This window comes from Pelodiscus sinensis, chromosome 27 (genome assembly GCF_052426305.1).
Source record: "Pelodiscus sinensis isolate ZL-2025 chromosome 27, ASM5242630v1, whole genome shotgun sequence".
Taxonomy (NCBI): Eukaryota; Metazoa; Chordata; order Testudines; family Trionychidae; genus Pelodiscus; species Pelodiscus sinensis.
The window spans coordinates 15,238,821-15,259,827 of record NC_143078.1 but is presented as its reverse complement, the minus strand read 5'-3'; the positions used below and the strand labels follow the sequence as shown (position 1 = coordinate 15,259,827).

The 21,007-nt window shown below is 58.7% G+C and overlaps 1 protein-coding gene across 1 annotated transcript in view; it reads left to right on the top strand.

Moving 5' to 3' along the window:
* The first annotated feature begins 9,312 nt into the window (after positions 1 to 9,312).
* Positions 9,313 to 21,007, top strand: part of DENND2D (DENN domain containing 2D) — a 29,921-nt gene continuing 18,226 nt past the window's right edge. Inside the window, exons 1-3 of the mRNA XM_075910313.2 lie at positions 9,313 to 9,496; positions 19,581 to 19,759; positions 20,191 to 20,303. Coding sequence (XP_075766428.2) covers positions 9,433 to 9,496; positions 19,581 to 19,759; positions 20,191 to 20,303 — 356 coding nt within the window. The 5' untranslated portion in view covers positions 9,313 to 9,432. The remainder of the gene's footprint in view (positions 9,497 to 19,580; positions 19,760 to 20,190; positions 20,304 to 21,007) is intronic.

The following is a 21,007-nucleotide window of genomic DNA, read 5'->3' as shown; positions in this document are numbered from 1 at the left end:
GTGTGTGTGTGTGTATGTGTGATTCCTGTCCTGTGCTGCTCTGTTGTGTGTGTGTGTGTGTGTGTGTGTGTGTGTGTATGTGTGATTCCTGTCCTGTGCTGCTCTGTTGTGTTTGTGTGTGTGTGTGATTCCTGTCCTGTCCTGTGCTGCTCTGTTTTGTGTGTGTGTGTGTGATTCCTGTCCTGCTCTGTTGTGTGTGTGTGTAATTCCCAGGCCTCCTGTCACCTGACATTAGGGCAGGGGTTTCCAACCCTTTTAGGCACAAGATCACTTTTTGAATTTAAGCGCAATCCAAGGTCTCCTTCAAACCCAAACACCTTTGCCCCGCCTCCTTCCTGCCCCTTCTCTGAGGCCCCACCCCTGCTCACCCCATCCTCCCTCCCTTTCACCAGGCAGGGGCAGCGGGTTGGGGTGCAGGTTCTGGTCTTTGATGAAGGGATCTGGGGTGCGAGAGGGGATCTGAGCTGAGCCTGGGGCAGGCAGGTGGAGTGCTGGAGGGGGTTCAAGGTGCAGGCTCTGGGAAGGTGTTTGGATGCAGGGGTGCTCGGGGCTGGGGCAGGGCTTGGCGTGCAGGAGGGGGTTCATGACTGGGGTAGGGGTTCAGGATGTGGGCACTGCTTACCTGAGGTGGCTCCGGGGTGGGGGTGCAGTGGGGTTAAGGAGGCTCATCCCTGCCCTGGCCCTGCACCACTCCCCAAAGCAGCCGGCAAACTCCCTCCCAACTCCCGTTGTGCCCCTCTCTGCCCTGTGGAGATAGGATCCAGGGTGGGAGAGGGGGCACCTTGGCACCTCATGCTCTCCTGCACTGCACCGAAAGTGACGGCACTTGGTAGCCTCTTGGCCAAATCACTCGGGATCACCCATCAGATGCACCAAGATCCACTGTAGATCTTGAGCTACTGTTTGGTGACCACTGCCCTAGGAGGAATGCAGCCAGTCATTGGGCGGGACTTAGGAGGAGGCGAGGCCTCCTGGCGGGCTGTGACCAGTTGCTGGGGTGTGAGTTAGTTATCCCCTCGCTAGAGGAGGAGGAAGCCTAGGACAGGAGCCCAGAGCATCCCCATCCCCAAGCTGGATTGTACTTACTGCTCCTAGTTCCTGTAACAACACGTCTGTGCACCGCTGTGTCTCTGGGACCCAATAACCCTGTTCTACCTGTCGGCCGAGAGTCACATCTGGCTGTGCATGGGGCATAGGGCCCGGGGACTCCCCCGTGACAGGCCTCCCCTACTGACTCAGCCTAGCTGGGGAGCTGTGACCGATGGCCAGGTTAGAGCCAGCTGAAAGCCGCTTTTCACTGCACCCGCGGCTTTGGTGTAACGCACACAAAATCTGCGGAAGGGAAGTGAAAGCGGCAATAAACGACACGTATCTCTAAACATGTGAGGGAAAGGGGAAGTTTGCAGCAATGATTCTAAAGGAGACACCACGAAAGGCAGCCAATTGATAAGAAGATAAAGGCAGCAATGAGAAAAATCTCCAGCCGGTGCAGCAGAACAATAAGAAGAGATTCGTTGCATGGTTCGGAAACAAAGGACATTCCAGCAGCACTACCGGGCCGTTAGCACACGGGGATGGGGTCATCATCCGTACTGACACACAGAAGCAGAGGGGGGGGTCACTGGAGATGCTCCGGAGAACTCGGGAAAAGCCCTGTGAAACAAACAGGATCATTTTAGGATGCGCTCAGGAGTTGGGTGGATAAAGGTACAGTAATACACCAATTGTCCGGCATCTAGTGGTCCAGCACTCCCAATAGTCCAGCACCAACTGGAACCCGGAATAATTGGAGCTGCTGGCAAGGAACCGCGCAGCAAGAGGCGAACCCGCCGCCATTTTGCAGAAAGGCGGGGGAAGCCCAGCACTGACGCCGAGAGTTTCCGGGAGGGGAGCGGGCTCCCCACCCCCTAGACTGCAGGAGTTATCACCGAGCAGGGGGGTGAGGGCAATGCTGTAGGATCAACCCGGCAGCACCCCAGCTGCTCTGCTCCACTGCTTCCCCAAGTCTGCCGCTGCTGAAACTGATGCGCAGCGGACAAGAGGCGGAGCAGAGTAGCTGGGGTGCTGCCGGGTTGGTCCCCCAGCGTCGCCCCTCACCCCCCTGTTCGGCGATAACTACTGCAGTCTGTGGGGTGGGGAGCCCGCTCCCCTCCCGGAAACTCACCCATCGCCACGCCATTTCCTGCCCACCCCCCGAACACAGTGTGGGTCCTAGCAGACCCCTGCCAGAGTACCTCCCGATACTCCGGCATATCCGATAATCCGGCACCACCTAGGTCCCAAAGGTGCCGGATTATCGGAAGTCTACTGTCAATGTTAAAATAGCCCCCTTTGACTGCGAAAAGGTGTTTGATCTAGTGCTGTGGTGTGACCGCTCAGCACAACCGTACCCGTATTCCACTCTGTGCTTCAGCAAGGCCATCCTCCCTTGGGTAGAGACCAGCAGCTCCCTCTCCCCCTGCTCAAGGTTTTCCAGTATTTACAGTTCCCTGCTGACAACAGAAATTCCCCAACAAGTCAGGCCTGTTTGGCTTTCTCCTCAGAGGCTACACACCACACAGTGGCCCACAGGTGAAAGTTACCACCCACCTCTTTCTAAGGCTGTGGCTACACTTCCGAGTTTACAGTGCAGTCACAGCCCCACCTCTTCAAGGGGTGTCGCTCTGGGATCCTATTTGCTAGGGATGTGAAAGTGCAAACACGTACACGGTTACATGGAGGTTCCCCCCACCCCTTGCTGCTGCCCCTGATACCCACCTGCATGTACACGTGTAACCCTTGAAATGCTCAGTGATTACACTTTTACCTGGATAAACCCATTTTAACATCCCTTTTATTTACACTGGTGCTGTACAACACTGTAACTTGCGGCACGGTGAGTTGTGGGGGTCACACCTGTAAACAGGATCTGAAGGAAGGTGTCCCTCTCAGCTAGCTGGAAGCGGGGAGAAACTTGGGGAGTGTCTACTATGTAAATAACATTTGCTCCTGCTTCGCTTAGATGTGTATACAGAGGAGTGGTATTCTGCTCATTGTAATCAGCAGGGCTCGACAATTAGTGTAATCTACTCACCCATGGCAAGTAGATTACAAGCCGGCACAGCCGCACAGCGCGGTCTGCACATGCGCAGCGTACCGAACCGTGCGGCTGGCGAGCAGGGCTCGCTGCCACTTGGCAAGCCCTGGTAATCAGCTTTATTGGTGACCCATACTAACTGCAGGGATCACTGAAATATGGTGACCGATGTTTGTAAAGTTGAGTGAATAGAGAAAAGCAGGACTGGGCTATACTGTCTCAAAGGAAAGGGCTCACAGTTGGGAGAAAAGTGGTAGAGATGTAGCCGTGTTAGTCTGGGGTAGCTGAAGCAAAATGCAGGACAATGTAGCACTTTAAAGACTAACAAAGAATCTTGCTAATGCCGGGGCTGGACTTTCAGAGCAATCAGAGAGGGAGGGGTGAGGGAAAGCTATTCTGATCAGGAGGCAATAAGGCCTCCCCTACCTGGACCGGTTTAACCAGTTCTCCCCTTTACTGTTCAAAGAACAGAGCGAAATAGGCATCATTAAGAGCCTCTTTCCTTACGCGGAGTGCGTTGGAGCTGAGTTTTTCCTACCCAGCTTGCTAAGAGCTGAAATCATCTGATGGGCAGAAGTTGCAGCCAAGAAGTGGATGACAGCGGATGGTGACTGGGAGCCAGCTGGATGGCGGCAGAAAGATACGACAAGCGATCAGCAGGGTGGCGATGGGGAGGTGCAATGAGCAGCCAGCAGGGTGGCAGCGAAGAGGTGCAATGAACGGCCAGCAGGGTGGCAATGGGGAGGTGCAATGAGCAGCCAGCAGGGCGGCAATGGGGAGGTGCAATGAGCAGCCAGCAGGGCGGCGGCGAAGAGGCGCAATGAGCGGCCAGCAGGGCGGCGGCAAAGAGGCGCAATGAGCGGCCAGCAGGGCGGCGATGAAGAGGCGCAATGAGCGGCCAGCAGGGCGGCGATGAAGAGGCGCAATGAGCGGCCAGCAGGGCGGCGGCGAAGAGGCGCAATGAGTGGCCAGCAGGGCGGCGGCGAAGAGGCGCAATGAGCGGCCAGCAAGGCGGCAGCCAAGAGCAGTGAGCAGGCAAATGGCACGTGGCCAGCAGAGTGAGCAAGGTGCCTCTTTACCTGCCCGTGGTCGGGATGGGAGTTGAACTCTGCGGATGCATCTCTGAACTCTGGGCAGTGACTGGGAGTGGGGTGCCGGGAAGGGCTGGCCATGTGAAGGGGACACTTACGTTGCTGGATCCAAGAGCCGGAGAGGCAAAGGACACTGCCCAACCTACTTGAGCTGGCACATTTACTTGTGGTTTTGGTTATGAACTCGGTTTGTGGTGTTTTCCCAAATTAATGCCAGGTTACTTCCCTTCCTTTTAATAAAAGTTCCCTTTCTACGCTCAGACTCTGTGCTTGCGAGGGGGAAGCATTGCCTCCCAGAGGTGCCTGGGGTGTGAATCTCCCAGGTTACTGGGTGGGGACTCGAGCCAGGTCTGTGCTGGTTGGATGGAGAGGAGTCCCTAGATATTGAACTCAGCCCTGGCTGCTGCCACCTGGCAGAAGGGTTCCATGCCCTGAGCAAGGAAGTTACAGCACAGTAACTTGCCAGTGTAGACAAGCCCTAAGCAAGCACATTTATTCCTAAGGTGAAAGCTTTACTGAGAAAAGCATCTGTCAGGGATGGTGTAGACGGAGCTTGATCCTGCCTTGAGGGCGGGGGGCTGGATTCGATGACCTCTCGAGGTCCCTTCCAGTCCTATTATTCTATGATTCTATGATTCTAAAACCCATTAAAAACAATAAAAGGACCAGAGAGCACCAAGAGCTCTTTGGCCAGTGTGTGATGCTCCAGATCCCTTCAATGGCATTAGCTGTGGTTGCACATTCATCGTAGATGTTAGCTCAGAACAAGCACACAAACTGCCTCCCCCCACTTGGACAGATGGTCCTGTCCATTTACTGGATCAGAAAACAAGCCCTGAGTTGGCTTAAACTCAGGCTATTTATCCAAAAGCCGTTGCTTTGTCTGCTGGCCTCTTGGGAACCCAATATGAACCAGGATGTTCATGGAGGTTTGTGGGTCAATTTCTCCCATGGAGTTACAGACAAACACTGGCCCGCAATGATATGTACATTTCATACATTAAGATCTCCCAAAGACAGGGCATGAAATTAGCATGCCTGTCACACACACCATTCTGATGAAAAAGCTAGCAATAAATAAAAATAAAAAACGAGGAATCCAGAGGCAACGTAAAGTCTAATACATTTATTTGTGCATAAGCTTTCGTGGGCAAAACCCACGTTGTCGATGAATCCACAAAAGCTTATGCTGAAATAATAATAGTCCTGTTGCACCTAGAGACTAACAACAATATATAGTATCATGAGCTTTCCTGCGTAAAACGCACTTTATCAGATGAGTTACAGTTGAGGGTTTGCCCATGAAAACTCATGATACTGTATATTTTTGTTAGTCTCTAAGGGTGTGTCTACACTGCACCATAGCTCCAAATAAGAGATGTAATTGTCTACACAGCACCAAATTTTGAAATAACCCGCTATTCTGAAACATTCCTTACTCCTCGTGCAATGAAGTTTACAGGGACGTTGGAACAGCAAGCCCTAAATAATGGGCTTGCTATGAAGACGCGGGATAGCTATTTTGGGATACTCCAAAAATAGCATTGCAGTGTTGACATAGCCTCGGGTATCACAGGACTTCTTTGTTTTTATAGATACAGACTCATACGGCTACCCCTCTGAGACAAAAATCAAAGTAGCAACATATGAAATTAATTTAAAAACTTAGTTAACGGAAAGGCTGCCAAAAGTCATTTTAAAATGGGAATTCCTCATCTAGTGGATTTCTACAGAGCTTTGTTCTCAGCCCAATGCTGTTCACTAACTCTAACAACAATCTAGAAGAAAATATCCGTGAATTGATGGTAAAATTGGGAGAAGACATAAAGATGGGTTAAGTGTGAGTAACTCAGATGGGTTAATAGGTGAGTAACTCAGAGCACTTTGGAGTACTTGGAAAACTTGCCTCATTTGAACAACATGCATTAAAATACAGCCAAAACAGGACATCTCTATCAGAACAAAGACTTTATGTGACACTTAGGCTATGTCTAGACTGCAAGCCTCTTTCGAAAGAGAGCGTCTAGACTGCACACGGAACTTTTGAAAGAGCAAGCCGCTTTTTTGAAAGAAAGCACCCAGTGAGTCTGGATGCTCTCTTTCGAAGAAGCCCTATTTACATTCAAGAACGCCTTCGTTCGAAAGAAGCACTTTCGAAAGAAGGCGTTCTTCCTCGTGAAATGAGGTTTACCGCCGTCGAAAGAAAAGCCGCGTTCTTTTGATTTAATTTTGAAAGAACGCGGCTGCAGTCTAGACGCAGGTGAAGTTTTTTCGGAAAAAGGCTACTTTTCCCAAAAAAAACCCTGAGTCTGGACACAGCCTTACAGCAAGCACTGTATCCTGGAAAGTAGTGACTCTGAAAAGTACTTAGGGGTGTTGGTAGAAACCAACCACACACCACCTTGCAGTGCAGTGTGAGGGCTAAGAGAGCTAATATGATCCTGGGTTGCATAAACAAAAGGCTGTTGCAAAACCGGAAAGAGTTCAGTTCAAGGGCTGGAAAACCTGCTGTAGAGTGAGACACTTAAGATGTTTAAAATGTTTTAGATAATCAGAGGAACTTGATGGTGGGCTTCAAGTACCTGCATGGGGACCTTTCGGGCTTTGTATTCTGGGCAGACAAAAGTGTAACAAGATCCACTGACTGGAAGCTGAAGCTAGATGACTCCAGACTGAAAACAGGGTGCAAATGGGAGGAATTAATTGCTGGAACAACTCACCTGGAGACATGGGGGATTCTCCACTATCTGGAGACAAGACTTTGGACACTTCTTTCCAACGGCTGAGCCCAGAGCAGTGGGCTCCAGCGGTGACTGAGGCTCTCTGGCCTGCGTTATCCAGACCGGAGGGCTCTCTGGCCTTCCAGTCCAGAATCCATGGGGTCCTACCACTGGCTCCGAGGCTCCATGTGACATGAAGGAGCTGCTGCTGGCTTTGCGCCCAGACAGGTTTCCCTGGAAGCCAGACAGCGCATTTTGCCTCTGGGCCCTGGCTGAGGCAGGAATTCTTCCGGTGGGCTGGGTTTTGGCAGGCACGCTGGCTGTGGAGTGACAGATAAAGAGGAGCAACAGCTTTCTGTGGAGGGGCCCCTGCTGCAGGAGTTGGGAGCAAAAATGTGCCCAGGGCAGGACAGGGGGGCTGATGACGCCTGCCTCTTGGGCATGGAACAAAGCTGCCCCCTCGCCATCACCTTCCCCTGCCCCGCTCTGCAGTTGAACCCCACCGTTCCCCTTGCAGAGGCAGGCTCACAACTCCCCCAGGTGTGCAGCTCCCCCTCCCCCCAGCTGTGCAGCCAGTGCCCCCCATCAGGCCTCCCCGCTTCCCCCAGGTGTGCAGCTATCCCCAGGTGGGCAGCCGGTGCCCCTGTAGGGTTGCTGCGGGCTACAGGGTAAATCGCTACAGCCTGCCTGAAACACAGGGGAGCTGGGTCTAGTGCCCATCTGGGCCAGCAACCTGGGGGATTAAACCCCTCTAGAGCTGGTCCACCCGAGAGCTCCCACTGGGCCTGGCGCACAGGTCCCCTTGCTGGCAGCACACCAGGCACCATTTGGGCACCCTCAGGTGCCCAGCCCCTCGACTTCATGCATGTGCCCAGGCCGGTATCCCCCCCTCCAACTCTCCTGGGCAGTTAGTGGAGTTATAGCAAAACCGAACCCAGTGTATTTGACAAAGTGCAAGCAAGGTTACTTATTAGTTCCCATAATGGAAGAACTAGAGGACACCAAATGAAATTAATGAGTCGCAGGTTTAAAACTAATAAACGAAAGTTCTTCTTCACACAGAGTGTGTCTAGACTGGCCAGTTTTTCCGGAAAACCAGCCGCTTTTCTGGAAAAACTTGCCAGCTGTCTACACTGGCCGCTTGAATTTCCGCAAAAGCACTGACTTCCTACTGTAAGAAATCAGTGCTTCTTGCGGAAATACTACGCTGCTCCCGTTCGGGCAAAAGTCGTCTTGCGCAAAGCTTTTGCGCAAAAGGGCCAGTGTAGACAGCTGAGATTTGTTTTGTGCAAAAAAGCCCCGATTGCGAAAATGGCAATCGGGGCTTTTTTGCGGAATAAGCGCATCGAGATTGGCCAGGACGCTTTTTCGCAAAAAGTGCTTTTGCGGAAAAGCGTCCGTGCCAAACTAGACGCTCTTTTCCGAAAATGCTTTTAACGGAAAACTTTTCCGTTAAAAGCATTTCCGGAAAATCATGCCAGTCTAGACGTAGCCACAGCGTGTAGTCAACCTGTGGAACTCCTTGCCAGAGGAGGCTGTGAAGGCTAGGACTATAACAGAGTTTAAAGAGAAGCTAGATAATTTCCTGGAGGTTAGGTCCATAAAAGGCTATTAGTCAGGGGATAAAATGGTGTCCCTGGCCTCTGTTTGTCAGAGGCCGGAGAAGGATGGAAGGAGACAAATCGCTTGATCATTGTCTTCAGTCCACCCCCTCTGGGGCACCTGGTGTTGGCCACTGTCAGCAGACAGGCTACTGGGCTAGATGGACCTTTGGTCTGACCCAGTACGGCCGTTCTTATGTTCTAAGGGATTCAGACAGAAGCAGGTAAAAGGATGGACAGGTATTGGCCTGATGCCTGTCCAAGGAGGCATTTCTCACCCCAGGGTCAGCTCACACAGCGCCCCTGCAGTCCAGAGAGCCAGAAATGCTGGCGTGTTGCCTCCCTGTCAGGGTACCACCTTGCACCTGTCTCTCCCTCCTGCCCTTCCAAGCCTTGGGCCTCTCTTCATGGCTGGGTACTGGACTAATTTCACCAGCCCTACGGTTCCCCTCTCGAGGGTATTTTCCGGGGGCTCTTCTGGACTTTGCCAAGGTGCCAGGCTTGTTCAGCCGGGCTGGGCCCCAACAGGTCATGTGTTCCCAGTCTGGAGTTAGCTAGGAGACCCCCTGGGGTCTGGCTTCACCTCCAGCAGCCGGGACGGCAGCCGTCTCCCTGGCGCAGCCTGGCAAAGCATTCCCTGCACTCAGCACCCCAGCCGGGCAATCCGGGCCGCAAGCTGGAGCCCTGGGGGTCAGGGCTCTGCCCCAGGTGTGCAGCTGGATCTCCCCCCCCCCCCACCCTCAGGAGCGCGTTCCTCCCCGCCCCCCAGCCCAGGGCGCAGGGCGCAGTTCCTCCCCAAGAGCGCAGAGCCTCCCCAGGTGCGCTCTCTCCTCGCCGAAAACGAAAGCGGCCGGGAGGCGGAAGCGCTGCGCTGCGGGCGGCAGAGGGACCCGGGGCCGGGCTCAGGGTCACAGCGGCTGCCGCGGGGAGCGAGCGGAGCCGGCATGGCCGGGGCGGGGATCGCCAGCTTCTTCCGAAACAGCGTGAGGCGCCGGTCGGCGCGCAGAGGTGAGGGGCGCAGGGAGCGGGCGGGACCCCGAGCCCAGCCCCGGACCCGCTGCCCCTACTGCTCGGGTCTCCTGCCCCATTGCTGCGTCCTCCCCCCCCCCGAGCTCTCCTTGCCCCATTGCTGCGTCCTCCCCCCCCAGCTCTCCCTGCCCCATTGCTGCGTCCTCCCCCCCCGAGCTCTCCCTGCCCCATTGCTGCGTCCTCCCCCCCCAGCTCTCCCTGCCCCATTGCTGCGTCCTCCCCCCCCAGCTCTCCCTGCCCCATTGCTGCGTCCTCCCCCCCCAGCTCTCCCTGCCCCATTGCTGCGTCCTCCCCCCCCAGCTCTCCCTGCCCCATTGCTGCGTCCTCCCCCCCCAGCTCTCCCTGCCCCATTGCTGCGTCCTCCCCCCCAGCTCTCCCTGCCCCATTGCTGCGTCCTCCCCCCCCAGCTCTCCCTGCCCCATTGCTGCGTCCCGTCCCGCCCCCCGAGCTCTCTCTGCCCCATTGCTGCGTCCCGTCCCGCCCCCCGAGCTCTCTCTGCCCCATTGCTGCGTCCTCCCCCCCCGAGCTCTCTCTGCCCCATTGCTGCGTCCTCCCCCCCAGCTCTCCCTGCCCCATTGCTGCGTCCCGTCCCGCCCCCCGAGCTCTCTCTGCCCCATTGCTGCGTCCCGTCCCGCCCCCCCGAGCTCTCCCTGCCCCATTGCTGCGTCCCGTCCCGCCCCCCGAGCTCTCTCTGCCCCATTGCTGCGTCCCGTCCCGCCCCCCGAGCTCTCTCTGCCCCATTGCTGCGTCCTCCCCCCCGAGCTCTCCCTGCCCCATTGCTGCGTCCCGTCCCGCCCCCCGAGCTCTCCCTGCCCCATTGCTGCGTCCTCCCCCCCGAGCTCTCCCTGCCCCATTGCTGCGTCCTCCCCCCCGAGCTCTCTCTGCCCCATTGCTGCGTCCCGTCCCGCCCCCCGAGCTCTCTCTGCCCCATTGCTGCGTCCCGTCCCGCCCCCCGAGCTCTCTCTGCCCCATTGCTGCGTCCCGTCCCGCCCCCCGAGCTCTCTCTGCCCCATTGCTGCGTCCCGTCCCGCCCCCCGAGCTCTCTCTGCCCCATTGCTGCGTCCCGTCCCGCCCCCCCGAGTCTCCCCCTCACCCAGTGGCTGGGGACTCGCAGCTGCGCTGCAAGCGGGATCCGGGGCTTTCCCTGGGCGTCAGCAGTCCGGGATTCCCGGAGCGGGAGGGCGGCCCAGGGGCAGCGCTGGCTCGGGCCCAAGCGGAGTTCGAAAGGCAGGATCGGGCCCACTCGCGCTGCAAAGCGGCTTTACCCTCCCCCGCCCCCTTTGAACCCGGCCTGGCCGGGCCATCCGCTGCCTCCCCCCAGGCCCGGCCCGATGTGGCCGGCGGGGGTGGGGGGGGTGAGCTCCCACGTCTCCAGGGCCTGACCTGCTGCTAAGTCACACCTCTGCGGGACGGGCCTGCCCCTGGCTTTAAACACTGGAAATGCTGCTGGGAGAAGCTACTCCACAAGGGCTAGTATCCAAACCTATGGGACTGCCATGGCCCCTGGCTGGACCTGCCACCTGCCCTTTACCGGGGGGGAAACTGAGGCACGGCGAGAAACAGCCACACCCAACGCACTGAACCGAACCTGAGGCTCCCAAGTGCTAACCCCTGCCGCGATTCACTGGAGAGACCACGCAACTCGCGAGATTTCTGCCTCGGGCTGGCGCTGCCCCAATTCTGATGCCATGAGTGGTGGCAACAGAGCGATCGCTAGGCCTAGTGCCTGTCGCCTGGCACATGCCCCATGGGGCCCAGGGAGGAATGGCGCCAAAGAGCCACCCTGCCAGGACGCTGTGTGCCCAGTGGTTTGGGTGCCGCGGGGCCCGGCGCTGCTGGCTTTGCCTTGCCAGGTTTGCGATCAAGCGTTTCTGGAGCTGAAAACCCCCGTTTCCTCTGGGCCGGGCGGCTGCACGTTGCACAAAGCGCTGCTGAAATGGCACCTGCGATGCAAATGGTGCACGGTTCCAGTAATTCTGCGCGTGAGGGTCTGATGGTATCGCAGCCTCGCTGAACCCGAGCGAACCAGGGAGTCGCTCCCCGGGCTGATCTCGTGTAGGCAAGACGGAGATTGGCCCTTCTTGCCCCCACGCCGTGTGGGCGGGAGGCGCGTGTGCCTGCAGAGAAATTGCATTGAACGGGACTTGCTCAGATCAGAAGCCAGTTTAGTGAACTCTGGGCAATTTGTATCAACGGGGCCTCCGGGGCAGCTCCCTCCTGCACTGGCTCCTCTGTGGGTCATGCTAAGCTGCACCGGGGGGGGGGGGGGGGGCAGGGAATGCCGCTGCACCTGTTTTGGGTTCCAGAGCTGCAGCTGTCTGCTTTCAGTCCCTGCTCACCCAGACAGACAAACAGACAGACTTCCCTTCAGGGGAACCCAGCCCCCTCCTGCGAGGGCCATGCTACTCTCTGACCTCTCTCCCTCCTACACCCCCCATCCCCCAGCCAGGGCGGGCAGGCTCTCCCAGCCTTCCCCAGCCAGGGTGGGCACCCCCCCCCCCCAAGCTGGTTCATATCACCACCCATCTCTTACTTGCACCTCAGCAAGGGAAAACCTGTTCCCCCCCCCCAACCTGAGGGGGGCCAATCCCAGAGGCTCCACCCCCAGCACCGGTCACCTCAGACCCACACCATCACGGCAGCCTCCTGCGGCTGCTCGGGGGGTTGGGCAACCTCACCTGACGAGCGAGCAGACAGATGTAGCAGCAGCCGAGATCATCTCTTCCTAACTCAGAAGCCTTAGCCGTGCCTGTGCGATCCATTCGGCCCAGGGTCCTGTCTCCCGTCGCGCTGTACAGCGGGACATCCTAGCGTGCCGGCCCTCTGGCTCCTGCTAAGGCCTCATGGGGTTAGATTTTCCCAGCATGCACTGACACAAACCCGGTTGGCATGGACGATCTGGATAAACTCAGGTGGCTTTTCTGACGGCCACGTCGCTAAGTGCATCTTGGAACCCACGGAGATGACTCCCCCTAACTTGTTACAAAAAGGCGCCTGCATTAGCCACACGGGTGAGCTGCAGAAGTGCGTCTGCGGCTAAGGGCTATTTCCAGTTGCACCTGATCCACGTGGGCTACGTCTCCACTGGCATGATTTTCCGGAAATGCTTTTCCGTTAAAAGCATTTTCGGAAAAGTGTGTCTAGATTGGCAGGACACTTTTCTGGAAAAGCACTTTTTCCAGAAAAGCGTCCTGGCCACTCTAGATGCGCTTTTCCGCAAAAAAGCCCCAATCGCCATTTTCACCATCGGGGCTTTTTTTTGCGGAAAACAGAACTATCCTGTCTACACTGGCCCTTTCAGGCAAAAGTCTTTCGGAAAATGTAATGATTTTACATGAGATCGTCAGTGCTTTTGCGGAAATTCAAGCGGCCAGTGTAGACAGCTGGCAAGTTTTTCCGGAAAATCATCTGATTTTCTGGAAAAACTTGCCAGTGTAGACACAGCCATGGTGTCAGGGTTACAGAAGGAACAAGTTCTCGGGGCTTTGTGATACCTGGCCGAAAGAGCCACCCAGGTGGGGTCTTGCCCGGCAGCCGGCGTGCATTTTAAGGCCAGGCCAAGCACTTGAGCAGTGTTTCTCAACCCTTTTTTATAAAGTATCCCTTGAAAAATAATATGAACCCTCAGTACCCACAGTTTTCAGATGCAGAATTTTTTTCGACCATTGCAACACATTTGTTCAAACAACTTAATCACAGCTGGGTGGGCAGTGAAATGTTTGGGTGTAAAAATACACAAACAACACACTACAACTTAACACACAAGTTCAGTGTTCTCCAAATCACAGCCGTGCTGATGTGCCCCCCAGACTTCTCTCGGGGACCCCACGGCTACTCGTACCCCTGGCTGAGAAACACTGGCCTAGCGGACAGATGGCCGTGAACAGGCCTGCACTGGCTCTATGGGGCGGCGTGGGGTCCTAGGTGAGCCCGGTGGAAACCAGATCCTGCTTTTCGCTGCTGCTTTGCTGAGGGTGCCCTGTTGCCAGGGAGGGTGCACTCCGGAGGAAGTACGACCTTTTGACCGTGGTGGTTTCCTCCTGCAGCCGGCTGTCAGTTCTGCTGCTGGCCCAGCCTCTAGAAGAACCTCTGTACCATCCAGGAACAGCCAGCTCCAAGCTAATCTTATCTCTTCCAGGAAAGGCCACGCAGCAATGCAGGTGCCTGGCAGGTGTAGCCCTGCGGCTCCTTTCCGGGGGACCTGCCTGCTGTCCTGCTCAGCAGCTGTGCCTTCCACGCCCACGGAGGGGGCAGGCCTGTCCGATAGCGCTGGGGTGCGGGTGTATTACCCAGGATGCTGCGGCGGCCGCTAAGGCAAACAGGGTTGGTGTTTGCATGGCAGGGCTACGCTGAGGCATTCCTCCGCATTCTGCTTCCTGCTGCATCTTGTTCGCTCCTCCTGCCGGCCCGCCTCCCTCGCATGGGGACTTATCTGCCGAGCGAGCATCCCTCTGCGTCGGGCGTGTGGAAGGCTCGGGGGCAACGCCTCGGAGCGGGCGGATCGCTTCGGGTGTCCTGTGAATTTGGAAACGGATCTCCCCCTCTTTGGGAAGGGACCCTCCTGGCCCTGGCGTGTCTTTTGCTGGCTGCAAATAAAGCGGCACAGGGCTGAGGCTGAAGATGCACAAAGCATCCTCTCCCTCTCCCTCTCAAAGTCCTCTCCCTTCCCCCCGAGCATGCTCTGTGGCAGGGAACACTGGAGAACGTAGGCCCAGGGAGGGAGCAGGGCAGAGAGGCTGTTCGCAAGAAGCATGACGAGTTGGGGAATAAAGGCAGCCTGACAGCTGGCCAGTGGGAGGAACCCGGGAACCAAATGACTAAAGGTTGAACTGGAGTCAAGATCACAAGGGATGGGGGTGGGCAGAGCAGAAGGGTGGGAGGAAGGGGACAGAGAAGGGAGGGAGAATTTTGACTTGCTGCTGATGCTGAATATCTGTGTGGGAGAGCCCTGGAGGTGCCTGGGACAATAGGGGGTCTGTGGGGCTTGGCCCCGAGTGTTGCTCACAATATCAGGGCAAGGTGCTGGCGAAAGAAGGTGCACACCCCTTGTCGGAGTGCCTGGCCGGCCTGTGGGCAGGAGGAGAAGGCGGATGCTGGCCTGCAGGAAGGTGCTGAGCCTCTGGGCCGCCTCTGGAGAAGAGAAAGGTGGTTGTCTCTGGCCCATTAGACACCCCTGCCCCATCTGAGGGCCCAGCCCAAAGCCTGGGTAGAAGGAAAGAGCTGAGGCTTGTGCGCTGGGTGAGGAGAAAGGGCTTGAGGGCCCCCCCCCAGTCCTGGTGGCCTCCCAGCCCTCCTCCGAGTGCTGGTCCGAGAGGGACAGAACCTCCATGAGCTCGAAAGACTCACCCCCATTCCTCTGGCCCTGGACCCGAGCTGGGAGAGCAGGGTGTTTCTGGAACGAGGGCCTCGTATTTGGAGTCCCAGGTTGCCTTAAAGCTGCTTTGCGCACGTCGGGCCATGGTGGTCGGACGGCGCGCGAGGGGCTGTGGTGGACGGACGGACGGTGCGGCGGCGTGCGAGGGGCTGTGGTGGTCGGACGGACGGTGCGGTGGCGTGCGAGGGGCTGTGGTGGTCGGAAGGACGGGTGTGGTGGCCTGCGTGGGGCTGTGGTGGTCGGAAGGACGGCGTGGTGGCGTGCGAGGGGCTGTGGTGGTCGGAAGGACGGGTGTGGTGGCCTGCGAGGGGCTGTGGTGGTCGGAAGGACGGGTGTGGTGGCGCGCGAGGGGCTGTGGTGGTCGGAAGGACGGGTGTGGTGGCGCGCGAGGGGCTGTGGTGGTCGGACGGACGGGTGTGGTGGCGCGCGAGGGGCTGTGGTGGTCGGACGGACGATGTGGTGGCCTGCGAGGGGCTGTGGTGGTCGGAAGGACTGGTGTGGTGGCCTGCGAGGGGCTGTGGTGGTCGGAAGGACGGGTGTGGTGGCCTGCGAGGGGCTGTGGTGGTCGGAAGGACGGGTGTGGTGGTCTGCGAGGGGCTGTGGTGGTCGGAAGGACGGTGTGGTGGCGTGCGAGGGGCTGTGGTGGTCGGACGGACGGTGTGGTGGCGCGCGAGGGGCTGTGGTGGTCAGAAGGACGGGTGTGGTGGCGCGCGAGGGGCTGTGGTGGTCGGACGGACGGTGCGGCGGCGTGCGAGGGGCTGTGGTGGTCGGACAGTGTGGTGGCCTGCGAGGGGCTGTGGTGGTCGGAAGGACAGGTGTGGTGGCCTGCGAGGGGCTGTGGTGGTTGGAAGGACGGGTGTGGTGGCCTGCGAGGGGCTGTGGTGGTCGGACGGACGGTGTGGTGGCGCGCGAGGGGCTGTGGTGGTCAGAAGGACGGGTGTGGTGGCGCGCGAGGGGCTGTGGTGGTCGGACGGACGGTGCGGCGGCGTGCGAGGGGCTGTGGTGGTCGGACAGTGTGGTGGCCTGCGAGGGGCTGTGGTGGTCGGAAGGACAGGTGTGGTGGCCTGCGAGGGGCTGTGGTGGTTGGAAGGACGGGTGTGGTGGCCTGCGAGGGGCTGTGGTGGTTGGAAGGACGGGTGTGGTGGTCTGCGAGGGGCTGTGGTGGTCGGACGGACGGTGTGGTGGCGCGCGAGGGGCTGTGGTGGTCGGACGGACGGTGTGGTGGCGCGCGAGGGGCTGTGGTGGTCAGAAGGACGGGTGTGGTGGCGCGCGAGGGGCTGTGGTGGTCGGACGGACGGTGCGGCGGCGTGCGAGGGGCTGTGGTGGTCGGATAGTGTGGTGGCCTGCGAGGGGCTGTGGTGGTCGGACAGTGTGGTGGCCTGTGAGGGGCTGTGGTGGTCGGAAGGACGGGTGTGGTGGCCTGCGAGGGGCTGTGGTGGTCAGAAGGACGGGTGTGGTGGCGCGCGAGGGGCTGTGGTGGTCAGAAGGACGGGTGTGGTGGCGCGCGAGGGGCTGTGGTGGTCAGAAGGACGGGTGTGGTGGCGCGCGAGGGGCTGTGGTGGTCGGACGGACGGTGCGGCGGCGTGCGAGGGGCTGTGGTGGTCAGAAGGACGGTGCGGTGGCGCGCGAGGGGCTGTGGTGGTCGGACGGACGGTGCGGCGGCGCGCGAGGGGCTGTGGTGGTCGGACGGACGGTGCGGCGGCGTGCGAGGGGCTGTGGTGGTCGGACAGTGTGGTGGCCTGCGAGGGGCTGTGGTGGTCGGAAGGACGGGTGTGGTGGCCTGCGAGGGGCTGTGGTGGTTGGAAGGACGGGTGTGGTGGCCTGCGAGGGGCTGTGGTGGTTGGAAGGACGGGTGTGGTGGTCTGCGAGGGGCTGTGGTGGTCGGACGGACGGTGTGGTGGCGCGCGAGGGGCTGTGGTGGTCGGACGGACGGTGTGGTGGCGCGCGAGGGGCTGTGGTGGTCGGACGGACGGTGTGGTGGCGCGCGAGGGGCTGTGGTGGTCAGAAGGACGGGTGTGGTGGCGCGCGAGGGGCTGTGGTGGTCGGACGGACGGTGCGGCGGCGTGCGAGGGGCTGTGGTGGTCGGACGGACGGTGTGGTGGCGTGTGAGGGGCTGTGGTGGTCGGAAGGACGGTGTGGTGGCCTGCGTGGGGCTGTGGTGGTCGGACAGTGTGGTGGCCTGTGAGGGGCTGTGGTGGTCGGAAGGACGGGTGTGGTGGCGCGCGAGGGGCTGTGGTGGTCGGACGGACGGTGCGGCGGCGTGCGAGGGGCTGTGGTGGTCGGACGGACGGTGTGGTGGCGTGTGAGGGGCTGTGGTGGTCGGAAGGACGGTGTGGTGGCCTGCGTGGGGCTGTGGTGGTCGGACGGACGGTGCGGCGGCGTGCGAGGGGCTGTGGTGGTCGGACAGTGTGGTGGCCTGCGAGGGGCTGTGGTGGTCGGACAGTGTGGTGGCCTGCGAGGGGCTGTGGTGGTCGGACGCTGCGGCGTGAATCTGGAGTGAGCCGTCTAACTGGACGCCCCCCATATCGGCACCACAGCGAATGAGGCAGGGATGGTCTCGTGTGACAGGAAGATCCACCTCGGTTTTAAACGTCTGTGCGCCCGCTGGCTCATCACTGCTGTAAATGCCGCTTTGTTTGGGGCCCAGTCCGGCTCCCGCTGCAGTTGGTGGCCGTCTCCACGGGGAGCTGGCCCAGCTGTCGCTGAGCAATAGCCCAGCTGCACAACGAACGTGGCCCGGGTCTGCAGGCGGGATAGCCTATGGCCGAGTCATGGGAGACGGGATCCTGATGCTTGTAGCCCCAGGGAACGAGTTAGCTCTGCCGTCTCCTGACTCCGGAGGGTCTCACTCCGCAAGCTGGACATTCTTCTCATGCAGCTTGTCCTTGGGGTCCCGGATCAGCTGCGATCCTGCCTAGCTCTATGGGGCTGTCTGGACAGTCTGAAACCCCGGGCGTGCAGAGACGTGCCACCTCTCCCTAGGCCAGCTGCAGGGCTGGGGGCTGGCAGAGGAGCTGTTGCACCTTCTCTAGGCTCCCTGACGTTCCTCCTACCAGGTGTGGCTCTAACAACTTTAGGGACACTTGGTGTCACCGGAGCAAAGCACAGCAGCCTCGTACGTGGGCTGGACTGACAGTCCCTCCCCGCTGGCACAGTGTAGCATAGACAGGCTGCAGCAAATACAGCCTGGTCTTCTCCTGTCCTCCTGCATGGTGCCCTGCCGTACCCCCGTCCCTGTCGGATGGTTCCTGTTCCTGTTCTGTTGGAACTTGGACCCGGGGTGAGCGGTGCCTGGCAACCCTGCTCTGATAACTCTCCTTCCGAGCCGCTCGGCACCTGTTCCGGGCAATAAAACCCCTAGTCAGGGATCCAGATGAGGATGGAGGGAGGAGGTGTTGCCCTGGAAGGACAGCTGCTTTCTGGGTGCACCCAGAGTCTGGCGGGCGTGAAAAGGCCCCAGGGCCTAATGTGAAGTGCTGAGCAAGTCCGGGCTTGCTTAGTGCTGGGAGACGACTGGCTAGTCCAGGTGTTTTGTTTTGCAACAGCAGTGGGGGTTCTCCGTGGCCCAGAACGGAGCCAAGAGCGGGTCTGCAATGCTAAGGCCAGACGAGTGGACTCTGGGGGAAGGCGCTTTGTGCACTTAGAAAGCTGCCCTTGCTGACCAGTGGGGTCTCCAACCCGCTTCATACACGTGGGTTCTGCTGTGCGGGTGCGAGCGGGCGCTCGGCCTCCCGCCCTCACCCCGTCAGCCTGCTGTCAACCCCAGCGAGGCGCAGACGTCCACCATGCAGGGACTGTGTCACTCGGAGGAGCAGCCTCCTAGGTTACGTGATGAGAGTGATTCATGGACCTTTAAGAAACAGCCCACATGTCTCGATATCGCAACTCTTTGCAGCTCCCTGCTGGCTGGAAGCTGCCGGGCAATTTTCACACCCACTAGAATTTCCATTTCCCCTTGGCGGAGAGGTCAACGCCCTTCCCTTTGGCCCGTGACGGCGGGCACTCCCAGCCCTTCGCTGTTCCTTTCGAGGTGGGCCGGAGGGCGTCTCTCCGCGCCTGGCGCCTGCACAGCGGGCAAGTCAACTCCAAAGTTAATGCACCATCCCCATCTCTGGAGGTGGCCAGGTGCAGCCTGGGATGAAGGATAGCTGCTTCCCGTGCTTAATGGGTGCAAAGGGGCCTGTGGACACACTTATTCTGAATTCACTGAATCCACTTTGAAAATGGATTAAGCTAATTTTGAACAAAACATTTCCATTCCAGAATACGAGCCTCCACCCAGGGAGTTAATGAGGAAAAACGATTATGCTTTAAATTTGCACCCTGCCTTAATCTGAATTAACATCCCAGTGTAGACAGGAGTGTGTCTGTTCAGTGCCTCCATTTCTGGTGCAGGTACATTACCTTCTGCTCTCAGAGCCTAGGGCTGGAAGAGACCTCAGGTCATCGAGTCCAGCCCCCTGCCCAAGGCAGGACCAACCCAACTCCATCATCCCAGCCAGGGCTTGGTCAAGCCAGGACTTCAAAACCTCTAGGGATGGAGATTCCACTCCCTCCCAATGGATCACTAAAACCATCCTGCAGGGCCATGTTACTGGTTTAGAAATGTGCCTGCCCATGTCTCTTTCTGCTGGAGAAGTAGCCCCATTGGCGGGTACGTAACCACGCCCCATCACTTTTGGTTTACAGATGGAAATCGGAACGCGCCCCCGGCAGAAAGCAAACCCGAATCTGTAGGGAAGCAGGGGGAGCGAAGCCCCTTTTGCTACTCACCTGGACAGTTCTTCTTCGAATACCTCGTCGTGGTTTCACTGAAGAAGAAATCAGGGGGTGACTATGAACCCACGATAGCCTATCAGTTCCCAAAGGTAAGGAGCGCTGCCCTGGTACTGCAATGTGCATGGATTTATTAGACGTCGCCTCAACACCTTTGGGGCTGTGGGCAGCCTGAGCGTGGATTACAGCAGCCCCGAGGCCATTTGAACTTAGCTGGAGTTTGGGGAACACGCTGGCTCCCAATGGACCCAGAATATAGGAAGCACAAAATCTAGGCTCCCCCAGGGAGTAGTTGGGTGCTAACCCGGGACCTCCTCCTGTCCACCCTGGAGCCGGTCAGCTGTTGGACGGTGGGCTAGCAGGGACATGCTCCTCCAGTCCTGGGGCCCTGCCGACGCCCCCCCCCCCCTCCTCCAGACCCACAGAACCCAACGGCAGAATCCAGATTCATTTCCCTTGGGCAGCGGCCGGGGCTGGATCCTCTTTTACGGCGATTTTACTTCTAGAATCATTTTCGTTTCAGCGCGAGAACTTACTGCGGGGCCAGAAGGAGGAGGAAGAGAGGCTGCTCCAAGCCATCCCCCTCTTCTGCTTCCCCGACGGCAATCACTGGGCCCCCCTCACCGCATACACCAGGTAGCCTGATGGATCCGGCGCAGGGCCGGGCGTGGGGAAGGGAAGGCGCATGGGTTGGGAGAATTTCCCTGTCTCGCTTCTGCAAAATCAAACCAGCCCTGACTGAGATTTCAGTGTTCGCTCTGAACCACTGCTGCTTATCTGGCAAGCGCTCCGTCAGCCCATTGCTCCCGGCTCCGGGTCTGCCCCCAGCTGGTCAGCGGTCTATCGATTAGTCCCTCGCTAGCTATTATTCATTGTGGTAACAATAACACCCGGCTCTTACCAGGAGATCTCCGAGCACCTTACAACGGAGGTCAGAGTCACTACTTTAACATTCCAGAGGGGGAAACTGAGGCCCAGAGTAGGGCTCTGATGTGTCCAAGAGTTGGGGCTAAAACCCAGTTCTCCTAAGATCCCATCTGATTGTCCTGCGTGCTGCCAGCCCCGGTGACAGCCTTGTGCTAGGAACTAGGTGGTCCTGTCTCAGGGCGCTGACAGTCTAAGGCAAAGGAGGGCAGGGGGCCAAGCTGGGAGGAAGTGCCATCGTGGGCCATGCTGGGGACTCAATCAACAATGAGCAGCCACGAATAGTGGCCGGGTCACGAGTGGCCCTCCGTCATCTCAGGGGGCTGCAGCAGCCTGTGGCCCATTGGAAGCCGCCTGCAGCCCGCCCACCCCTTATCTGACCCCCTTCCCCACACACGCCTCTCACACCGGGGGGC